Source organism: Terrapene carolina, unplaced genomic scaffold, assembly GCF_002925995.2.
Source record: "Terrapene carolina triunguis isolate 2854851 unplaced genomic scaffold, T_m_triunguis-2.0 Scaffold629, whole genome shotgun sequence".
In the NCBI taxonomy this organism is placed as follows: Eukaryota; Metazoa; Chordata; order Testudines; family Emydidae; genus Terrapene; species Terrapene triunguis.
In genome coordinates, this window is record NW_020664980.1 from 13,165,490 (window position 1) to 13,190,750 (window position 25,261).

Here is a 25,261-nt window from a genome sequence, read left to right on the forward strand (position 1 = left end):
GGGGGGGGGGTAGAATTGTCAATAGAACAGTGTCCAAAAGTTATAGCTTTGGGGCCTGTGATTATTTTTACATCCAAAATCTGCTTTAAAAAATCTGCAATCTTGATTAATCAAAGTATTAGCTTAATGCAGGCCATATGAGAACAGATTCTTACCAAGATGTTTTTAGTTTAATAACCAAATATTTAATTTCATTCATCCCATAACAGTGAGGTGATGCTGGCAGGCAGCTCCATCTTTGCTATTTCTGGATAGCAGGTTCAATTTGCTCCAAATGATTTTGGAGCCAGAAAATAATGGATGCCTATTGAAGAGATATTTTTTGCTTGTAGGCAATATATCCCCACAGAGAAACTTCAATCTAAGAGTCCTCTCAAATAAGTATAGCTAAGTCTACAATAGGAATGGCAAGAGAACAACCTTATCTGAATCTGAAATTGCTACAAAACCATGTGACAAACAAACCCAAGGAACTAGGGGGCACTGTATTGCTGGAGGTTTAGTCTGTGGATAAGAAACAATACCTGACTGCTTATGGTCATTAACAATCTCCTGGGCCTTTTCACAACGGTAAGAAGATGTAACTTCTCCATCCTCTGAAAACAAGCCAGTTCTACCAGTGGCTACAGGTGTTTCAGTGTTGGTTGAAATACACACCACATGAAAAGCACTTTGGTAGTGTCCCAGATTGCTCTCCCAGTCTCCTTAATACTATGGAACAGATTTTCTTGCTTGTCTTAGAATGAGACAATAGCTTCCTTATGCTCCAAGGTGTGTGCTTCAAACACACTCCTGTTTGGGACCCATTATCTAATCAGACAACTCCACCTACTGCATGATAGACTTTGATTATGTGCCTCCAAGAGATACAGTGAGAAGACTGCTTTAAATATGATGCTGTTGATGTGTGTTACCAAAATGGTTTTTATTATCAGAATCACACAATATATAAAATGTTAAATGCTATATATAAAGATGTGTTCCTACAACCAGAAAAAAGTTTATTTTTATCTCAGTTTATTGATCTTAAAGCCTAATCCCATTCTTCAAATTCCACTGGGGGCCTGAAAAGCCAGCAACACCTCTGACCTGTCATCCTGCATCATTTAAGAGACAAGATTATATAATGAAAGTCAGACCGACCGCATGGCCTTAAAATCATGTTATTTAACTTCAACAAGTAAAACACAAGTGGAGAAACAAGTTGATGCGAGATAAATTTTAAGATGACACTATCTGAACCACTAGGTTTTTGTTTGATTTTTGTATAAGCCTGGCAGACTAGAGTAAAATTCACTGAGTTTGGGAATGAATGGGTGGAATTCTCACTGATCCATGGGTGGGAAAAAAGGCTTTGGTCTGAGTCAATGGACTGTTTATGCTCAAGTGGGTTTAATGGGCATCAGCAACCCCCAAACTTATTTTTCTTGTGGAGCTGCCATTATTCTACTGGCTTTGGATACTCCAGATCTACAATAAGATAAATTTGAGTGCTTAAAACCTATGCAGCTTTTTACCAACATGTTTGCACATCCTTTTAAGAATAAATTTTGATGCCTGATTGGAATAATAAACTATAGTATAGCAAGAACAGAGATTTGGTTCAAGCTTCTCTTCATTGTTTCACCAATATCCCTGAATCCTGACCTGAAATCACCACTTTTTTGGAGAGAGGATAGTTCTGCTTCTATATCCATTCCCCTTCTTGATGTCCAAGTACCTGCCAACAAGCATTACCATGGCAACTGCGGTGGCAGCATGAACTTTAGAGACCTGTCAACTCTGAACTTGACTGAGATCCCTAAACAGCCATTAGTGACCTGAAGTCATTGTCATCCACTGCCCGTTTTGCCTTTGAACCGGTAACCAAGAACACACCCATCTTCTCTGATCGCATTTCAAAACAAGCATGAATTCTCCTCCATCAACCATTATTCTTTTATCAGAGAATATAATCTGATTTTTATATTTTCCCCTTGATCTGTAATTTACGCTTTCCTGGTTTGGGAGGGATAGGGTGGGGTGTAAGATTCGTCCTCTAAAAAGCTAGTCTTAATTCTAAAAGCAGAATGAAAAGAGTCAATGTACATCATTGAATGGATTTTCTCTCTCTCAAAAAGGGATGCATTATTTATCCAAGGATGCAATGAAGCAGTAAGCTTGTTCTGATTACTTTAAAGGCTTAATCCAAGTCTACATTGGATGTAAAGATGCAATGCTAGATGTAGTGTTAAGACTTAAGGAGAAAATTTCTGTAACTTTGGCAACACTGAATCAGTAATCAATGGAATTTAATAATTTTATTTTGGTGCTTTAGTTCTCATTTAAATAAATTTTATTTTAAGACGCAAAACAGTAAGAGCCACGATGCAGGTAGCCCTCATCACGAAAAAGCTGATGGAGTATCAACTGAGAAGGCTGGGTCATATGAAACAATGATACGTGGGAGGTGGTAGTCAGAGTACAAGATCTAGTAGTCACGGGACAGAGACCATGAGAGAGACCCAGAAAAATGTGCTTCAAGGTGCTGAAGGAGGACATGAAGAATGTCGATGTCAGCTTGGAAGAAACACTTGATCTTCAAGAGTTCCTGTCAAGACAAAGAGCCAACGACCCCAACTAACAACAAGGTGAAGATGATAATGTAGAAGAAAAGGACAGAAGCTGTGCTAATCTCAAATTTAAAATTACAGCACTTTTACATAGATTTAAAATTATAAAACATTTCAAGATTTACCTGAATTTGAGAATTAATCAGTAATTTAGTAACACTGTTAAATTTAAGTCTCTACTACACAAGCACATTTTTAAAAAAATAATATTAACACTTTTATTTTACCTGCATTTCCTTCCTATTCCCATTACTGACTATAAAGAGACAGCTACTAAATATTTTCCCCTGCCACATATTCTCTCTGTGCATTAGATATTATTTGTTCTGCTTGAATAAAAGCAGCAAGCAAAACCACAGATAAAGCTGCCTTCCTGCCAGTAATGTCCCAACCTTTCTAATATAAACTGCTTTGGGAAAGATGTCCTTCATTTACACAAGAGAGGTCATTTACCAGGATATGTGGAGATATATATATAAAAATATTACTATAGGGATATAGATAGGGAAGAGACAACAAAAACACCTGTTGTAACTAAGCTTAGCAGTTTTTTGTTAGTGGATATAAGCTCACTGAGGTCAATACCTCTTTCGCTAGTTGGCCCTGGGAGACAGTGTAGCATTAAAACCTGAACATCAGAGACTTAATATACTACCAGAGCACATAAAATCAAACAGCTTTTGCTATAAAAGATGCCAATTGTTTTCATTTAATATGATGAAAATATTGATTGGAGAGTGACAATTGATATCTGGCCATCAAAAAGAATTTGTACTCTGCTGGAGAAGTATATTGAGAAAGTGCATATACATGTGTTTCCATAGATTTCAAATGTTTAAATCTATATTCAGCTAGGAAATGGAAAGAATGAGTTGGATGAAATATTTTTCACCATGCCAAAAGAAACTGACCTGAGGGAGGATTGTTTGCTGAAATCCACAAGGGGACAGGTACCCTTCAAAAAGCACCAAAACGTTCAAGGTAAATCTTTATGGACTCTGTTTTTATGTGCAAGATTTGTGTATCCAAGCCTCAAATGGTTTGGTTCCCAGGTACCCAAGAAACTACCTCTCCCCACAAGATACCACAGTAGTTGAGATAATCTGAGGTGGGAAATGCAAAGGGTCCCCTGGCTGCTATGGAATTTGTTTCAGCAACTGGATGTGGTGATTTTCAGTACATGCTATTAGACCTACATATTTGTCAAGGCTTTTCTTTGCAAAGAGAGTTGATAGGGAGATGGTAACGATTGAGGCTACAGGGCAAATGGGACTCAGAGTTGCCATTCTGAGTTAGAAAGATACAGGTCTGTGGGCCTAGTTGGAGAATCAGGGGCACCATTTAGGTCAAGTGAGCTGCCCCATGACATATATGCTCCTTTGCAAAGGATCCCTGTTTCTTTGCAAACAACGCTGACCTCAGACTGACAAATTCACTACACCAAACACATCTTACAGGATATTTAGCTATAAGGAGTAACATGTAAAATATCTACAGAAAGCTTGTAACTTTTCAAGATTTATAATTGTTGCAAGATGTATGTATGGGTAATATTTAAGGAATAATATATTTATATTGAAAGTTTGCTTTATGGACTTGGAATAGAAACTAGTCACCAGGTGATGTGACACAATGCAAGGCTCCGTTGTATAGTTTTGTGCAATACTAAGACTTTCAGTGGAAAGCCATGAGTAGCAACTGCAAACAACTGAACTTAAAGGTAAAAAAAACAAAAAACAAACAAAAAAACACCATTACAACAAGACAGGGGTTCACCCTGTCAGTGTATAGAACCAAAGGATTGTCAATGTAACAGAGGAGTGAGGTCCTGTGGATCCTTTCACTCAGGAGACACCTGGAGGAACACAGTGTTCTCATGAAAAACTAGATCCTGGTGCTTGTGAAGCCAGCCAGCTCTGCAACTGCCAGACCTTGGGGCGGGGGAAGGGGATATACTTTATTAGATAGGGAAGGTAACTATTAAGTGTAGACAGCGTTTTGCATTTTATGATTTTGTTTTGTATTGTAACCATTTGTTGCCACCGCTCTCATTTCTAGTTAAATCTTTAGTCTTTCTTAAATAAATCTACTTTTGTTTTATTATAAGGGCTCACCAGTGCTGTGTGATTTACAGCAGTGGTTCTCAAACTTTCCAAACTACTGTACCCCTTTCAGGAGTCTGATTTGTCTTGCATACCCCCAAGTTACACCTCACTTAAAAACTACTTGCTTACAAAAACAGTCATAGAAATACAGATGTGTCACAGCACACTATTACTGAAAAATTGCTTACTCTCTCATTTTTACCATATAATTATTTATATTCCAATTGATTTATTTTATACTGTACATGCATTTCAGTGTATAGTATAAAGAGCAGCATAAAAAAGTCATTGTCTGTATGAAATTTTAGTTTGTACTGACTTCACTAGTGCATTTTATGTACCCTGTTGTAAAACTAAGCAAATATCTAGATGAGTTGATGTACCCCCCCGGAAGACCTCTGCGTACCCCTGGTTGAGAACCACTGGTTTACAGGAGTGGTGGTTTAAGGTAAAACTAGTAAACTGTGGCACACTGCTCTTCCAGGGGCAGAGGATCTGGAATTTCTGTAAGTTGCCAATTAAAGGGGCTGGATATCTCAGTGGAACACTTCAAAGGGACTTAGGGAGAGGGGTGCATCTATTGTTAGCCTGCAAGGTGAAAACAGGGCTGGCCTCGCCTAGAGGAGAATATCCGAGCAAGAGCCTGAGAGGCTGGTAGTGTTAAGGAGCTGACACCCAACCAGGCATAGGCAAGACTCCCTCATGATGGACGCAGGGGGTAATGACGTGATTCACAGTCCTGGGTACCCCAAGAATCATCTTGATTTTTTAGTACAGCTTTTGATATCTCACATCTACTGGTTCCTTCCCTGAAAATCCAGTAGGACAGTATTCCTGTCAAAGAAGGAAATTAGTTTGGTTTGACATGATTTGTTTTTGCAAATCCATACTGGATATTCCTTATAACCCTATTTCCTCTAGGTGCTTACAAACTGATTGTTTAATAATCTGTTCCACTATCTTTCCAGGTATTGAAGTTAAGCTGACCGGACTACTGTTCCCTGGGTTTTCTTTGTTCCCTTTTTTAACTATAGGTACTGTGTTTGCCTTTTTCCAGTCCTTTGAGACCTTACCCAACTTCAATGAGTTCTCAAAAATAACTGCTAACAGTTGCGAGATTGCTTCAGTTAGTTCTTCAAGTACCCTAGAATGAATTTCATCAGGTCCTGCTGAAGTGCATACATCTAAATATTCTTTAAACCTGTTTTCCCTATTTCGGCTTGCATTCCTTCCCCCTTGTTATTACTATTAATTGAGTTGAGTATCTAGTCACCATTAACCTTTCTAGTGAACCTGAAACAAAATAGGCATTAAACACCACAGCCTTCTTCAGGTCACCAGTTATTAGCTCTCCTTCCCTGCTAAGTAGAGGACCTATACTTTCCTTTGTCTGTCTCTTGTTCTTAATGTATTTAAAGAGCCTCTTATTACCGTTTATGGTCCCTGATACATTTAACTCATTTTATGCCTTAGTCTTTCTGATTTTGCCCCTACATGCTATTCTTTTGTACTCCTTAGCAATTTGTCCAAGTTTGCTCCATAATAGCAATGTATCATACTGTATGACAGCACTGCTACCTGTAAAGGCTAAAAGATTTATATATCAAGGCTGTGGGATCAGTAATATTTTACTGTATTTCTCTTGGGTGTTCTGAGCTTTGCTTTAGAGACTTGAAAATTAGGTTTTATTTGGTACTGGGTTTGCATGCAAAGGTGCTTAGCTTAGCTTTAAAAGTTGCCTATTTGCCCTATGTTGGTAATTTTGTTGTAATAAATCTATATGTATTGTTAAAAATACAGGAACTAATCAAAACAAATGCTCCAAAAATAGACATTTTATCTTTCAAAAAAATCCAAGTGATTCAACCCCCGGTTGGAAGTTACCTCCTCACCCCAGAATCTGAAGTGGCACCCCTGTGGGAAATGGGACGATATTTTAATAAAGTTACATAACTACATAAACGATGCCTACAACCTGAGATATACAGCATGAATAAACCTACACTTTTTATTTTGACCCAAACCCTGTATTTTTGGCATAAGCATTCCTAGGTTGGTGTTGGGACCCACACCAGGCTGAGATCATGCATATGGCCCACAGGAGCACTGCATCCTGGGCAGCTTCTGTTTTCCTTGCTGTGCCTTCCCTGGCAAAACAGTATATGCTGCTACCTGGTAAGCAATAGGAACAAGACCCACTGATCCATATTAACATGTGGAATTGGGACAACATTGGTGTGTAGCATCTATTTTGCCAAATATGTCAAACAACTCACTTGGAGTACTGTGTGCAGTTCTGGTCTCCTATGTTTAAAAGGGATGAACTGAAACTGGAACGGGTACAGAGAAGGGCAACTAGGATGATCCGAGGAATGGAAAACCTTTCCTATGAAAGGAGACTCGAGGAGCTTGGTTTGTTTAGCCTAACCAAAAGAAGGCTGAGGGGGGATATGATTGCTCTCTTTAAATATATCAAAGGGATAAATACCAGGGAGGGAGAGGAATTATTTCAGCTCAGTGCTAATGTGGACACGAGAACGAATGGATATAAACTGGCCGTGGGGAAATTTAGGCTTGAAATTAGACGAAGGTTTCTAACCGTCAGAGGGGTGAAATTTTGGAACAGCCTTCCGAGGGAAACGGTGGGGGCGAAAGACCTCTCTGGCTTCAAGATTAGGCTAGATAAGTTTATGGAGGGAATGGTTTGATTGGATTACGTGATTCTAATCAATTAGGCAATAACGGCCATCGCTGGTAAAATGAGGGTCTGGCTAGAGAATCTTGCCTGTATGCTCGGGGTTCTGCTGATCGCCATATTTGGGGTCGGGAAGGAATTTTCCTCCAGGGTAGATTGGCAGTGGCCCTGGAGGTTTTTCGCCTTCCTCCGCAGCATAGGGCAGGGGTCGCAAGCTGGAAGATTCTCTGCGACTTGAAGTCTTTAGATCACAATCTGGAGACTTCAACAGCAGAGTTAAGGGAAAGTGGGGGGGTCAGCTTTTGTGGCCTGCATCATGCGGGGGGTCAGACTAGATGACCATATTGGTCCCTTCTGACCTTAAAGTCTATGAGTCTATGATTAAGGCACTTATAACTTGTTGTCATCCCACTAAGAGCCTACAAAACTGTCAGACACATGAAAAGAATTCAACTACTGCTGACCTTAAGGAAGAGGAAAGCTGGAAGAGTGAAGGAATGGAGCTTAAATATCCAATTAGTGCAGAGATTTCCATCCGCTCCCAAAAGATGGAGCAAGGAATATGACCGTTGACAGTGTAGGCAAGGGAAGAGTTAAGAGATTTGAGATCACGTTTGGTTACAAAGAGACAGGTCTAAAAGACCTCAAGATTCAGAGGTAAGATAGCTCAAGCAAAAAGCTATCTTAAAGCTTCCTACCGTCTGAGAGAGTCTGGCTATATTAGTCTTCTTGTCACTCCTCTCTGTTTTAGTCACAACAAACAGAAATCTTACTATCTTGTTACAACAAGTATCCCACTTCACTAGGGCCACTAGAAGTCAGAAATCATTTGCATCATCTGGAAGTAAATACTGTGGGCTTGGCAACTGTTACAAACCTCACATCAACTTTGGTCTCTGCCTTTGGAGCTTAAGTCTTTAGGAGAACTGCATGAGCAGAGAAGTGGTGATGGCTCACAAAAGAAAACAGAGGTAAAAAAAGTTTTGCTGGAACAAAGCAAAAGACATTTACAATCAACAAAAGTAATGAACACATGAGTTGGGTAATTTCCTTTGTATAAGGTTCTGCTCCACTCCCAAAATGAGATGTTCAGGTGACTGTATGGCTCCCTCAGGAAAGCCTTTTTTTTTTTTTTTAAACTACACCTCTACCCCAATAGAATGCGACCCGATATAACACGAATTGGGATATAACACGGTAAAGCAGCAGGGAGCCCCGGGCCCTTTAAAGCGCCACCCAAGCCCTGCTGCTTTACCGCATTATATCCGAACTCGTGTTGAGCCTCGGGCCCTTTAAATCGGGCTCTGGCAGTGATTTAAAGGGCCAGAGGCCCTGGCTGCTGCGGGGGGCCCCGGGCCCTTTAAATCCCCACCCAAGCCTCGCTGCCAGAGCTCTGGCAGGGATTTAAAGGGCCCAGGGCTCCCCACAGCAGCTGGAGCACCGGGCCCTTTAAATCACCGCCGGGGAAGCCGGTCCAGTCCGGCACAGCATACCGGCTCTTGCTGGTACGCCATACCGGACCGAACCCAATATAACGCAGTCTCACCTATAAGGTGGTGAGATTTTTTGGCTCCCGAGGACCGCGTTATATCGGGGTAAAGGTGCATATTCAGTTCCCTAGAACATCAATCCTATTCACACTGAGGTTGGTAAGATACAAAATGATAATTTGGAAACTCCAAATTCCACAAGCATTCCCCCAGTATGTTCAAAAAAACATAGTGGAACAATTTTTAGGGGAAGTTTTCAAAGGAGATTCAACTATCGAAAATAAGTGGCCTTTTTGGGGTGAGCTGAAGGATGAAGACATCCCAAGTGAATAGACATTCTTTTGGGAAAATGCAGGTAATCGCAAAGTTTGTCTAACTGTAAAATTTGCTAAAGGGATTCTTTCAGCAAGGGAAAAAACCTAAGGGTAAAAGCTCCAGTGATCCCAAAATAATTTTCTAGTAATGCCAAATTTTTACATGTGATCTGCCCTAGAAACGTGCAAGTCTTCAGAGATCCAGACTATTAATATATCAAATCGTGAAAGAATTCCAGATTATGTTTACAAAGACAACTCCTCCTCGAAACAGTAGGTATGTCCTGTTTAGTCTTGCATCGCAATGGTGTGGTGGCCTTATTAGTCTGTACCACCAGGAATGGTGAAGTCCTTGTAAGATGTCACTAAAAGAAGTCTGTAGGCTGGGATTTTGGAGTTTAACTCTCTTAGGCTTGTTAGAAAACCCCAGCCTTCAAAATTCCACTATAAGTCCCATTACTATAAAAATTCTTCACTCTCAGATGTTTTGTATAAAGTTACAGCTCTTCTCTGTTATACACTGTTTTGTTTTCTGCCTCTCCACTAAGCAATAGCACTAAGATTTGAAACAAAAATGATAGCTCTAAGATCCCAAAAAGGGGAAAGAAAAAAAAGTTACTCAGTGGATAAGAGTATTCCTCTGGAGTTAAAAAAAAAAAAAAAATACAGTTCCAGATGTATTCATTGTATTTCACTATATTGTGTACTTGCTCATATTTGCAAAGAACAAAGGATACAAACACTTAAGAAGTAGCTGTATACTGTCAACTGCAGGGCTTTGGAGCGGAGCCCGGAGCTGGAGCGCGGAGCAGCTCCGGAGCAGTGGAGCTTCAGGTTTTTGCCTGGAGCTGGAGCGGAGTCGGAGCACAGCTCCAAAGCCCTGGTCAACAGGGCTTTAAAAATAGTTTATATGGCAGAAAAATATCCAGAGGGCAAAGGGGACCAAAAGGAAACAGACTTCATACTATTTACCTTGATGAGTCATAGTGACAGGTTCCTCACTGGATATATTGTTGTAAATGACCACAGCTGTGGCATTATGTGAAGCTGCTCGCAATATTTTCTCTCTAAATGTACAGTTTCCTCGTTGCAGCAAGGCAATCCACTGCTTGGTATTCGGAGGAACATGGAAACGTGTTCGAGGATCACAGCCCAGACGATCCACCACTAAAAAAGGAGAAATTTATACATCAGGGATTTGTTCAAACTGGCAAAAAGGTTAGAAGGAAAACAAAGAAACATTTGCCAAAGATTTCAGTTGTCTTATACTTGATAGTTATTACTCTCTGGCAACCAAAGCCTAAAACAAGTTGCATGCTTAAAGAGAAAGTCCCCTTCAAAAAATATTTTTAAAACCTCATACTCATTAGGAGCTGTGAATACATATGCCTGAGAATTAATTTAGTGACCACAAAGATATTTAACTCCACAATGAAATAATATTTGAATCAATACTTGCTCAGGGGGAAAGACAACATTAAAATATGGTTTGTGTGCCATAGGCGTTACCAAGCATCTGTTTCTCAGCCACACAGGGTTTTCTCCCTTTTAATGCAGTTATAAATATCATTCCAGTGTGAAGTATGGCTAAACAAAGGAGGATGTGAAAACAAGCTTTTAAACTAGTTCGGTCAAGTACAGACTAGTGCTAATAATTGTCACTGGTCTATCTTAAGAATATTTTGGTGCAACTAATTAACTTAACAGGTTTCTACTACAGTATTAATATACTGTCAGAATAAAAAAAATATCAGTTATACTTCTTAATTTCAACACCCAGGGCTGGCGCTTCCATTTAGGCAACCTAGGCGGTCGCCTAGGGCACCAGGATTTGGGGGGGCGGCATTTTGCCGCCCTCGGTGGCGGGGGGTCCTTCCGCGCTCCGGGTCTTCGGCGGCAATTCTGCGGTGGGTCCTTCACTCGCTCCGGGACCCACCGCCGCCGAAGTGCCCCGAAGACCGGGAGCGCGGAAGAACCCCCCCACCGCAGAATTGCCGACGACGACCGAGAGCGCGGAAGGACCCCCGCCTAGGGCGCCAAAAACCCTGGCGCCGCTCCTGTCAACACCTCTGTCAAGAGCCTTCCTGTAGTACCCCTCACCCATCCTATAGTGAAAGTGCAAGTGTCATACAATTTCTCCTGGGACACTGAGAAACCAACCCACCAAACAAAAGGGACAAAAATCAAGGTACAATACATCACTTGTGGTACAACAGCTGACACCAATGAAAAATGGTTCTGTTTGCAAGTGGCTGGAAACTTACTGCTTAGACAGAGAACCTAATGCTTGCCTCATTCAAGAAATTGTAGCATTATTAAATAGTAACTTACAAGAGAGCAAAGTGGTAACATCTATAGTATTTAAAAAAGAGTCAATGTTACGCCCTTCAACTGCCAAAAAGTAAAAATATCACTAGCTACCAATAAGGTTAAAACCAATAGTAGTTTTGTGTAAACACAGTAAGGCTTCTGAAAGCTTTTCAGATAACACTTTATAAAAAAAATTTAAGTTAAGTATGCTATAACTTTGTACCCTTTAAAAAAGTAATAAAATGTGCTTCTCCATGGCAACCTGCACTTTCTGGACAAGTCTATTTGTGACATTTACTACAACACCATCCAGCCTACTACATGTAACAAAGAATCCAAACAGAAGGCCTTTGTAAGCATTGTCCGGCTATGCTGGAAGGACAGCAGACACTGGATATGCTTTAATTACGCTGAAACTTTATTTCTACATGACTAGGAGAATCTGGCAGATAAAATTGTTCAGTGCAGGTAATTCCATACTCATCTACATATACCCAGGGGGCTGCTGGCAGCCCTCCTCCTTACCCATCCTGGGCCCAGCCAACTCACTACTGGGACTTCATTATCCCCTCAAATGAGGGTTAAGAAGGGGGGCTGACTCCCTGCCATGCCAGTCATAAGAGCCCCAACCCCCCCCCCCCCCACACACACACACACTTCCACTCCTTTAAAGAATACCTCCTTTAAATCCTCTCTCAATCCATTTTATCTGATCACCATATCCATTCCCTATGAAGTACCTGTACTGGACATCCGCCCAAGCTTACACAATCACAGCCTAACTCCTGTCCTTCTTGTTCTTTGTCCCCCATTAAGCCCTCAACCTGCTATGGGGAAGGCAAACAAATCCACCTTGTCTTGGCCAATCTGGTGGTAAGGGAAAAGATCCTTCCTAGCCCCCCAAGAAAGGGGAGACTAGCATAATGCTCACAGCTGATCATGATGAAACCTGGCATTTCAACTACTTCCATGGGTGGGAAAGTGGGTGCTGCTTAGCCTGGTCCAGGTGAAAAGAGGGCTTTTACTGCGTAGACGTGGGCATAAACAGTTCCCTTCTCTTCTGGTCATCTAGCGTCCCCACACTGACCTGGTATGAAGCTGTCTCCACACAGCAGGTAACTCTCTAGCTGCCATTAAAGGGGCAACACAACCTTCAACAAGCCAGCCAAAGGTCCCCGTTGTTTAACATGCAGTGAGGTGACTCTCTCCAAGAGCAGGAGAATGTGACAAATGGGGCTTTCAAATGGTTAAAAGATCTCTTCTGAAATTTTAAAGATTACCATCCATCCTCATTTCATTTGGGTGGATGAACCTGTATTAGGGACATCTTTACAAAAAATTGTTTGATCACTTGCCTGGGACAAGTAATTTGACAGGAAATTAAGTTTTTCCATCAACATTGTAAGAATTAGTTAAGTAAGTTATATACATCTTCATGGTGGTTCTGCAAGGTTAGATTAGAATACTTCAGGAATTGTTATAAAAGCTCCTTAGCAGAATTCTTAAATCTGAATTTTATTTCTTTTCTGAACTCTGTATGTAACAAAACTCTGAAATCTAGAAGTTTGAAACTGGAATCTCTTGCTTTAAAATCAGGTGTTTTATTCCATTACATTGACACATAGCCCCTCTATTTTAAGATTTATGGTAACCATTAATCACTGACACTGAGCCTCAAAAAAGTATTTTAGGAGCACTGATACTGTATCAAGTTACTGATAACCATAAGAGTACTTTGTGTATTTCGTGTGTTTTTATTTAAAAGTACAATAAACCGGTTACAAAAGCGAAAGTAGCACATGTATTTGTTTTAAAAATCCCACAAATTACATTGCACTCTGCAAAAGGGACAAAAAAGTATGTCAAGCTTTGGACATACCAACCTTGACTATCTCCATTTAGATAAAGCTGTTTGCTATTTAATAAATACTTCCCACTTGTTCAGAGCAATAGTCTAAGAACTGGAAAAAAACAGAATATCATGAGCAGGGCAATAAAACATTCAAATTCCCAGGGCCAAAGGCATATATATTTTTTCTTCAGCAAAATCAGATTCCAATAACTGTGGCATAGCATACACACATGCAAAGATGAAGCTCAATGTAAAACCAGAATTTCACACAAACTCCTTGGCTTAACAATGAGAACTCACAGGATATTTTTACTATCTCTAATTTCCTATTTTTAACTTAACTACTGCAGCTCAAAGCAGAAGCTATATCCAATATTATTAAGTTTGCATTTTCTTTTAAAAGTAAATGCATGCAAATTTTATCCTGGGATAATAGTTTAATCAGATTATGAGATTACTTTTTTCATTACAATCATTATCAAGGCTAAGAAGTATTGGGAGCAAAAATGGGCAATACGCAAGAGGCAAGACAAAGTAATTATGATAGGAAACAAAGACATCAGAAGATTAACATTAAATAGGTGGGGTAAGAAAGTTTGACAATTGCTCCATTTTTAATACATCCCATTGTAACTAAATACTGTAGTATCTAGGATGTTAAGATCACCCAGTGCTGCCAGGCCCACTGAAACTAGAATGGAAGCCTAAAAGTTTTCTTACTACAATAAGGGTATGCCTATACCCAGCCGCTAGTTCGGCGGCTGGCAATCGAACTTCTGGGTAAAACTTATCGCGTCTTGTCTGGACGCGATAAGTCGAACCCGGAAGTGCTCGCCGTTGACTGCGGTACTCCTGCTCGGCGAGAGGAGTACCGCGGAGTCGACGGGGGAGCCTGCCTGCCGCGTGTGGACCGAGGTAAGTTCGAACTAAGGTACTTTGAACTTCAGCTATGTTATTCACATAGCTGAAGTTGCGTACCTTAGTTCGATTTGGGGGGTTAGTGTAGACCAAGCCTATGTTTCATAGTTAGACCCTCATTCCAGAATTTTGAAACTGAGAAAATTGTAGCCATACATCTTTTACATTAAGTCAAATCACTATCCCTTCACACATCACTCAAATTTAGCAAAAAAGGTATTATAAACCTTAAACTATTTTATAACGGAATAGAACTAGTACCTACAGCAATAGAAAATACTATTTGTTGTTAGTTACCACTTCAGGGCTAGTTTTATCTTTTGTTGTTTTATTTTTTGTTTTTTGTTAAGAAAAAAAAGTCTCAAAACCATTTGATTTGTATGTCGCTTTATTAATGGTTTGATGGGATCACTGTATTTTGTTATTCCCCCAGTAATTATAGAACATTCAGAAAGGAAATTCAGCCACCATATGAGCAACTTAGCTTTGCGGTGCCCCCGGCAATTGCCCTGCTTGCTACCCTTAGTGCCGGCCCTAGCTTTCATATGCAGAAAACCAGTTGTTGTGGCACAGGTGGGCCGTGGAGTTTTTATAGCATGTTGGGGGGGGGGGGGGAGGGGGTTCAGAAGGGAAAAGGTTGAGAACCCCTGGTTTAAATGAATTATCACTCAAAGTTGTGTATTAATATGCCTAGTAAGGAATCTATTGGTCAAAAACTATTTCCTGAATCTGTGTTGTCTTTATTGTTACAAACTCGCTGACAGGTATTTTAAAATACGCATAATTTATAATTTTTTGGTGCATAATTCCCCCAGGAGTAACTCATGCAGGATACTGGAGCTATGTAAAAGAGAAAGAAAAGGATCGCTCTCACAAACTAGAAGTTTCTGACTAAGCTTTATGAAGAGAGGAACTACTGGGACTTGTTTGAGAGAAAAATATTCCCCCAAAATTTTAGTTTTGTTTTAAAGTACTACATTGAAAGAATTAGAATGACTGTAACTCATATTAAGTGATAAGGTTATCTTTGTTAAACTTCCTAAAGAGCAAAAGGAAACATGGAGTATGCAGTAATGTTTGGTCTCAAATCAGAATGAAAACTGAAATGGACACAGATTTAGTCATATTGATGACATGTTCAAATAAGAGCAAAGGTTAGTGCACATTTCCATCATCATCCTCTTCCAGCTGCAGAAAGTTTTAATGGGATGTAGCATAAAATACATCATCCATTGTAACTACCACAAAAAGTCTTTTTACAGTAAGAAATGCAAGTATACTAGTCTAGTAAAGGTATGTTTGTCAGCACGCTTAATAGATAAGGCTACGATTATTTCACGGAGGTCATTGAAGTCACAGAATCCGTGACTTCCGGAGACCTCTGACATTTTCTGCCCTGGAGCTGGAGTTGTCAGCAGGCAGCCCCGCAGCTCTCAGACGCTGCTGGCAGGCCCCCACCATCTCCTAGCAGCAGGGGGACCCCAGAGCTCCCACTTAGCTATGGACAGCAGGACTCCCCGCAACAGCCCAGCCACGGCAGGTGGCAAACCCCTCCCCGCAGCAGCGCAGCCGTGGCAGACGGCGGGGATCCCCTGAAGCTCCCACTCTCCACAGGGCTCCCTGCAGCAGCCCAGTCGCAGCGGGCGGATCCCTTGCAGCAGCCCAGCTAGAGACGTGGCGGGGACCTCAGAGCTCCCCACCGCTACGGGGGGTGAGGGGACCCCAAAGCTCCCAGCCACTGGGATGCTGGACCCTATCCCCTCCTCATTTTGTCAGGTATGTTTTTAGTAAAAATCATGAACAGGTCACAGACTTCCGTGAATTTTTGTTTATTGCCATGACCTGTCCATGATTTTTACTGAAAATATCTGAGACAAAAATCTGAGCCTTATTAATAGGTCATGATTTCACGTATACAACATAAAAAATTCACTTTTCAAAGTAGTTCTCTAATTTAGAGAGTGGTCCGATGCCTTCGAGCACTTAAGGCAAAATAAAATAGAAATTAAGAGCTAAAAATGGAGTAACTAGAATAATAAAAGGTCTGGCATTATGGTGGAGTTAAGAAATATCCCAGTTTCATAAAAAGGAAATTATGTAGGCGTTTCAGTATGTTTGTATCACTTACAATTTTTAAACAATGTTTAGCTACGACAGGAGTAGGCAACCTATGGAACACGTGCCAAAGGGGGCACGCGACCTGATTTTCAGTGGCACTCACACTGCCCGGGTCCTGGCCACCGGTCCAGGGGGCTCTGCATTTTAATTTAATTTTAAATGAAGTTTCTTAAACATTTTAAAAACCTTATTTACTTTACATACAACAACAGTTTAGTTATATATTATAGACTTATAGAAAGAGACCTTCTAAAAATGTTAAAAATGTATGACTAAAACACGAAACCTTAAATTAGAGTGAATAAATGAAGACTCGGCACACCACTTCTGAAAGGTTGCCGACCCCCGAGCTACGATCACTAGCAGTGAAAGAAGACTACATAGTTTGCTGTTCATGTACAGAACAAAAAGATTCTTTCTAGATTTTTCCCTATTTTCACACTGAATAGGAAATGGGAGGCAGCTGTGTGTTCATTCACAAATGAGCCAAACTATAAGCAAGGTCTTGAATTCATCTAAAGGCAGTACTGATTTATTTAATGTCAAACAATATTACGTGGACTTGATGCAGTGTCCTTAAGAAATCTAGACAGCTCTACTTTTTCCAAAAAGAAAGAGCACGTTAGAAGCAGAAACCCAATTGCGTAAACCAGTGCTTCTGGGACATTCTAGACTTTGTACTTCAGCAACACAGAAATCTGGAGAAGCAGGGGGAAAAATACAAAAGTTTCCAGAACTGAGAACCTAAGGTACGACAGCACAATAAATGCAGCAGTCCATGTGAGGGACAACTAAGTACTACAAAAAGCTGTTGTAGCATTTCTCGCTAGAAGCTTGGAATAAACTGCTGTAACTTATTGATTCAGTTAGGTGGCCTTACTACAGAAGAGGCAACAAGCCTGACAAAAGTTTTTATGGCCAATATTGGAAACATCTAAGTCAGATATCTGAGACGGTACTTCAGGCATGTCAGTTGTAATAAATCTGACAAAAGCTCTGATCAAGTAGAGAGGATATAATCATCCACATCAGATCCAGCTGTGTTGGTAAGGACAGTAGATTGAGTGAAAGCCTTTACCAACCCCTACTAAGCAACTGTGGGAAGATTATAGCCAAATTCTCTATTAAAGGGAGCCTGAAGAAAAAAGACCTAAAACCAGTAGAAAACAAACTCCACTTGTAGGAGTTTAACCAGAAACTTGATTTGCTTAAACGCTACTTATGCCCTGGACAATATATACCCTACAAATATTAGACAAGTATAATCTCTAGCAGAAAATTAATTTTGAAGTCATGAAACCCAGAGGTACAAAAATATCCAAAATACAAAAGAGGAGGGGGACAAAATGTAGCATAGCAATCCTGTAAGAAGCACTTAATGACCAAAACCAGACATTACAAGTGGCAAAAATAAAAAAAAAAAAAACTATACTAAGGTGCACAATCTCCTGTAGCAGTCAAAACATATTAAGGAATAGTGTTCAAACTGATCATGAGCCGACAGTGTCTGAAAAATTTTAGAAATGAGTATAATCGAATTTTATTATAGGTATATCCTTGTTTGAGATACCACTAGTCATTATAACATCTTTAAAATTTACCATCCTATGTACGTAGCATAAGTTCCATAAAGTCTGTTATTGCTGACAACTGCACAGTGTACAGGGAACACTAATGGAGAATCAGTACTTTTTAGTGGTTTTTTGTTTTATTATAGTTTTTAATACACTCCAGAGGATCTAACTCTTACAGTGAATCACTCCCCCTTCTTATAGAATTTATAAAATATCTACTATACACCAGTGCTGAGCATATCTATCAGCACTGTAAGGGACAGATAACCGAACTAAGTCAGCAAGTGTAATTGTCAATAGTTGTCCATTATCATCCGTCATCTATGCTCAGTTATTCAGATGCCATTTGGAATGTACAATATTTTTCACAAGCCTAGGACTTGAATATATCAGTTGGATGGTCTCCATGACATAATGAAAAGCAATTTAAATGATTGCTAATACAAATCACTTACATATGAAGAGATCTGATCAGAAGTCATTTATGTCATTTCATTATTGTAGAAAAAGTATCAATAAACAGAAAGCTATTTTTGTACTTTTCACTATAGATGCAAGTGCAATGATGTGGGCTAACTCAAAGTGATCTGTTACCAGCATATAGGTCCATCTTAGGACTGGCACAATCAGTATTTGGCCCATATCCCCTTCCCTATATTTGCTGCTGTACTGTGAACTTGTTGGGTGATGCAGTTTGGACATCCTTCTCACAGATTATAGCAAAGTCCATTTAGCAAACTACCATTTCATAACTAGTGGGATCTAATGTTTAGCAAAATAAAACATCTCTCCTCTTCTGTTTCAATTAATCTGCATATAACAAGTCTATTGAGTGAAGTGATCATCAGTCACTGGCACAAAGGGGTGCATCCCTCTCCATAAGCAATTTCCATAGCCAAAAATAAGGATCTTGACTACCTCATTAAGGAAATTACACGTAATTCAAGAAAGTAACTATGGGCACTACTGTCTCCTTATGCAGAACATAATAAAAACAAAAAACTTCCTTCAACATAAAGATCAATTCTGATCCAAGTTCACAACAGAAAATACTCTACCCAAGGAATGGCCAGTCTGAACTTACCTGAAAAGTCCTTTTGTTCAAATAGTAAGTATAGATAAGAAATATTCCTTTTCATAGTCTAAGGTCTACATCGGTTATAATGGTCTTTTATTAGCAATGTGAACCCAGTTGAAGGCAGATATATTACAATTATGTACACATTTTTACATGCACACAAGGTCACAGTACAGCTCCTCTCAAAAGGAAGATCAGATGACATTTTGATGTCCTAGTTACAGAATTGGAGAATGTGTGAAAAGACAACTACATGGCCACCACCTTCAAGTTCCCCTAACCTTGGCTAATTCTGATGAAATGATGCCTTGATCCTATGATGGGATCCCCAGGGTGCAACCAGGGACTGGGGTACCGCTGAGCCCTTTGTCTCACCAACCTGGGCTCCCTCTCACATTGTGATGCTGTGACAAGTGCAAACCACTCCAAGTACTGCACTTACACAGCCATCCACAGGCAGGGACACACCCAGCTGAGTTACGTGAATACTTTCACCAGCCACTCATGAACCAACAATAGAGATGCTCCAGCCAATTCCCCACAGCTCCCCGGCCTAGGACCTCAGGGTTGTACTGTCCTGCCCTGGTCAGAAGCCTGACCAGTGTAAGTTTATTAACCAGTCCGCCCCTCCCTCAATGTCGAGAGGACATGCACCTTTTTAGCCTGGAACCACCTCCCCAGTTCACTGTTTGCCCTCCAGACGTGTTTCCAGGTTGTTGAGTTGGGGGGTGGGGGAATAAGGCCAAATGATGATGTCACTTCCCCTCCTTTATAGGTTCCTCCAACTTGCTGGAAAGATCTTTTGCTATGACGTGAGTCAAGCAGTCTCCATTGTCTGTGTGCTTTCTCTGAGAGGTCTCCATTGTATACAGTTCCTGGGTTAGTCCTCGTGTGAATGATTCCCCTTAATGGGCCATTATCAGTGTCTGGCTGCACCATTTCTGTACCTGAAAGGCTGGTTGTGGATGTTTCCAACATCACAACATATTTCAGTAACACACATAGCAAACTTCATAACTTCACATACAACGATAGCACATACAATCCAACAGGATATTAATATTAAACAGATCAAGACTTAAAATGATACCTCACAAGGCATACTTTGTACAAAATATACCAATTATATTGACAGTGGTGAATATGGGGGTGCCAGGGTGTTGCTTTGGGGTACAGAGTGTCACAAATCCCTAAACCACTGCTTGACCACATCATGAAATAAGTCATATTGGATGTCTTCCTTGAGACCAAACACAGTGACCATATCAGATTATCCTCTTACAGTCAATTCTTCTCACATCAGGCAGCTGGTTCAAGCCTGTCTAGCTCTTGGTGCAAGATTGGCCCTTGTGACAACAGGCAGGTCACTTTGTAGTAGAAATATGAGTAGACCTACTTGCCATGTCGAATAGTTCTCCTCAACAAGTAGTGGTGGTGGAAGAGGCATAAGTGTGTTTTCCTTCCAATCTCTTAACCATTTGAGGAGTGGCTGCTGGCCAAGTTCATGAACCCTCCTCCTGAAAAGCTAGACACTAGTTAGACAGTGTGTGGTTGCAAGAAAAAGCTAACAGGTCCATTGCCTTGGTGTTATAGGTCTTTGTTTTTCTTCCTAGTGCCAAGCCTGACTGTGGTGGTATTCAGCTTTCCCTCATTATGTATGGTGCATACTGGTAACAGGTTTGCTCTGCCCAAGACACCAACAGTTGTGTCTTTCTGGAAAGATGAAGACATGATTATACTCCATTTTGTCTACATAGGCCACGGCAGAGATGTGGTCTGTCATTACAAGACTCTATGGAAAATGCACAGAAGGAATCTATGCTGTGAATCCATACTGGATGGCCCTGACCTCTAGCCAGTTTATGTTGTGCCTCTTCTCATCCTGGGATCAGGTCTCTGATCTTTGTCCTTCAGTGAGTACTCCACTCTCCTACATTGGCATTGGTCATTATGAACGCTCCGTCTTCCTCACGTACAAGGAATCCTTTTGTAAGTCTGTCCTTCAATCACCAGAAGATGAAAATGGTAGCCAGTTTGGGGAGAGAGAGATTCATTACTAAACAAGACAGCAGAGTGTATGGAAAAGACAGAACCTCTGAAGAAGCCTCATGTGGACTCAGGCCCACACTGGCATATCTATGCATGACATTCTTGAGAGAGAGAGAGAGAGAGAGACTGAGGTCTCTGAAGTTGTAGATTTCTCATGTGAGTGCCCTTAACTTACCTTGCCTCTCCTATGACACTAACACCTTATAGTGTAGGTGGTGTCTCAATTTTTAATCACAATCAATATTTGGCTCTTTAGATGCAGCATGAAGACATAATCCTCCAGAAACCAAGTTGCACGCTGGGTATCCATTGTTGCTTTGTCTGTAAATGGGACCCTCATTAACAAGTTGTCCAGGAAGGGAGAGATAGGGGTCTTTTGCTGTCTGAGGGCTGCTACTAGGAATGCAAGAACTTTTATGAAAGCTGTAGAAACTGAACAACCTAGAAGAAAAAGGATCTGCTTTGAAGAGAAATACGTAGAGTCCTGCGTGGATACACAAATGTGTATCCGCATCCAATCTGCAAAAATTATCTGTGGATGCGGATATCCGTGGATTTGCAGGGCTCTACACTGGGGGCTGGATTGAGACTCTGAGGCACCCCACACCTCTGTAGCCGGTCGGGGAGAGATGCGCTGGCAGCTGTGGGGAGCCATGGTGGACCCTCCACTTGCCCTGGCAGGGTGCCCGAGCAGCCCACGGCCCCTGTCCCCAGCCTCCTGCCCAGTGTCCCTGTCCCTTAGCCCGCCCACCCAGGGCAGGTGGAGATACCCAGGCTCCCCACAGCTCCTAGTGCAGCTCTCCCTGACCCGGCTCCGGCCGGGGAAAGGAGTGGCTCAGAGCCGCAGTCCAGCTACAGTAGGAGCCAGCGGGAGCCACGGCGGACCCTCCACCTGCCCGGGGTGTGGGACCCGAGCAACCCCCGGCTCCTGTCCCTGCCCGTCAGGCCCTCTGCCCAGGGCAGGTGGAGGATCCGCACTGTGGTTCCTCCCAGCTGCCCACCCACTCTTACCATCAGAGCCCTGCGTGGATACAAAATTTGTACCCGTATCCATGCTGGTATCCGCATAAATGGTCCACAGATATCCGCATCCCTGGAAGTGGATATCCGCTAATTTGCAGGGCTACAGAAATATGGATTTGTTAACATGAACAAGATCAAAACAAGCTGTGCCACGGGGCCATCAATGCCTAGCAGCTCTTCCAAAAGTTGTCCAACTAAGGATTAGGTAACATTCAAACATGCAGGCTTGTGCAGCAAAAATATAATAAGACTTATACATTAGAATTTAGAGGACAGAACTCCAGCTGGAAGAATTAATGGCAGAAAAGCAGCAGTCACCTTACCTCTTCCTATTTTAAAGAGGCAGTATCAGTTTTGTCATGTGTTTTTAAAACTGTTGACTAGGTCAGTCTTTTAAAAAGCAGTGCTTGTATAAAATCTATCAGAGAGGTTACATAAAAGAGCATTTTAGCTACAAAAGGTAGTATTTTGGATTTAACTAAATTGATTAGGAGAAGCACTTTGAAATGAGAATTAATCTGGTTTCAAAGGACTCATTAGTTCATATGGAAAGAAAGGAAAATCACTGCAGTTTATGCAACTTTTTTGTAATACTTAATTTTTTTTTCTTGGTGGCTCAATAGAAAAATTTAATTACCACTCAACTGTAAACCCCAGTACAGTTTTAGTCTAGCTATATCTTCTAATCTCTATTGTCTGACGTGATTTAGGCTATATGCATCCATACCCATCTCTGCCACAACCCTTTCCTCACAATGCTCTCCCTGCTCTTGTTTGTTGGTTTAGTCAGTCACATATTGTCTAAATCTCAAGATTGTGAACAATCTGGGGCAGGCATTGTGTTTTATTTGTACACTCCTAGTACAGTGGAGCCCGAACAGGCTCCATAGGTGCTGTCGTAATAAAAAATAATAAAACAGTACTATGCAACAGTATGTGGTTGACTGGGATTTGCAAAAATAGCATATTCAACCCCTAGAAAAGGACATGCCTTATTTTGCTCAATAGTTTCTTTTTCACACAATTAAGGAACAAGTGTTCAGAAAAGTCTCACCTGTCTGCTTCCAACAGAAAATGGCTGAAAAACAAGAGGTTTCAAGGTGTTCACATATTAAGCCAAGGAAATTGCAGGATGGGAGTACACCATTTCTAACACTGATGCTAAGCATTGCTGGGAAAAACAAGTTACAAAAGCCAAATTCCTATGGTTTAGTTTCGTTGGTTTATTTTATAAGTGTTTAAAATCCCTGGATTGTACACATACACAAGTGATCATGGGTTAATATTGACCACTACAAGTTCCCAATTCCCAAGATTTTTCACTGTGAAAAAAAATATACTCCATAAACTATTTAGTTCCTTTTTAAGAAACATCTTCCCGAGAAAATTTCAAAGGTAGAGCAAGCAATAAGAATCCACTCTAAACACAGCAATGATCACTGGGATAATTACAAAAAGATCCATTAGAAAACCACATTGTCAGAGTCTTACAGATATTGAAATAAGGAGTCAATTTTGCTCATTTAAAGTGACAGAATAATCTTTAAAATCGTATCTATAGTCCTAGAGAAGCTGGTAACAGACCTATAAAAGAATTCGTTCATCATAATTATTCAGCACACAGATTACTTTATGACATCAGGTTTTCCCATCAGGACTTATTTTATGATCATCTCTATATTTAGAAAGTACATATTCTCATGTACTTGGTTTTGAGTAATTAAAAAAACCTATAGTTTTTGGGGTAACGATAAAAGGACCCAAAACACATGTAAGTGGAGAACACAAGAACAGATGAGCTATTCAGCCTTTATATTATCATACTTACAAAGGTATACATATATTTATGCTGTATTTCCATTTTAGGGTAACTGTGACATAGCCATACCATTCAAGTTACACTAGCAATTTACATTCACAGAATCACTTTTGTGAATTACCATCTAATCAAGTAAAGTTTCTTTGGGTAGAATACAGCTTTTGAAACCAGATATCAAATTCACACAAGTTTTAGCAAGGCATAGGGAAATCAAATTGTCTTAATGTGCATACTAACAGGACAGAGTAATAAACCGGAAGTATTTCAGCTACATATGTGGGCAGGAGAGAAGGGAAAAATGCACAAGTGTAAAAAAATTGCAGCATGATGCAATCACATCTTTAACATCTGGGAAGACCACCACATAATTGCAGGGGACTACAGCATCTTAAATTTGTTTTAATAGCATATAAAAATATTGAATAAACAAAGAGCCAAGTCATTGAAACTACCTAGTACCAGGAGGAGTCCCATTATGGCAGTTAAGTATCTTCAGGATTGGTCCTAATGCCACTATGTGTGAGAGTAATTTACTTCTCTATATGCAATGAACAAGAGACTACAGTGCACTGAAGTAACATTTGCACACAAAGAGGGGCATTTCAGGTCCTCAACACAGAGATGCTCTCAGTATATGCATAAGCAAAGTCATTATGCTGAGCACCCAGGTTCACGAAAATTCCATGCAAGACAGTGATTGAGTGGGCTGCTACCAAGCCCTAACTTCACTATCAGTAAATCTGCATATATAATATCACAAATACAAGGTCTTTCCTGCTCAGCCTAAGTGACAGGTAAAGAGTCGATGTATAGACAAGATTACAGTCCTAGTTCAGCAAAGGACTGCACTAGTTATTCTGGTTTAAGAGTTATTATTATCTTCTAAAACTCTTGCAGCAAGTTAAACAGACAATGATAAAGGTATTAGGGCAACTGCTAGTAGCAGGATGGCATTAAGGCTCACTTATTAAATACAGCAATACAACCAACATAAAACAAAAAACCCTTTAAGACTATTTATAAGTGTGCAAACAGATATGTTAGTTATAGCTTGTGAAATAAATATTTCAATCTTCTCTACACTAAATGAATTGTGCGATACTATTATTTTTACCTGTGGGAAAATGTGCCTTTGCACAAATAAAGCAAAATATGCAAGGTTTTAACAGAGCAGTATAAAGCACTTCATAAAAGAGATTAAAGGACGAGTGGAAGACAGTTAGGTCTACTTTATACGTTTCTCTTGACAGGCTGAAGGACAGAACTGAACTTGTTCAGCAAGTGATGACATACCAAACATTAAT

At 40.5% G+C, this 25,261-nt stretch overlaps 1 protein-coding gene across 1 annotated transcript in view; it reads right to left on the bottom strand.

The window, feature by feature from the left end:
- RNF130 (ring finger protein 130) overlaps positions 1 to 25,261 on the bottom strand; it is a 76,064-nt gene that overhangs the window by 47,290 nt on the left and 3,513 nt on the right. The window contains exon 2 of the mRNA XM_026659330.2: positions 10,189 to 10,383. Coding sequence (XP_026515115.1) covers positions 10,189 to 10,383 — 195 coding nt within the window. The remainder of the gene's footprint in view (positions 1 to 10,188; positions 10,384 to 25,261) is intronic.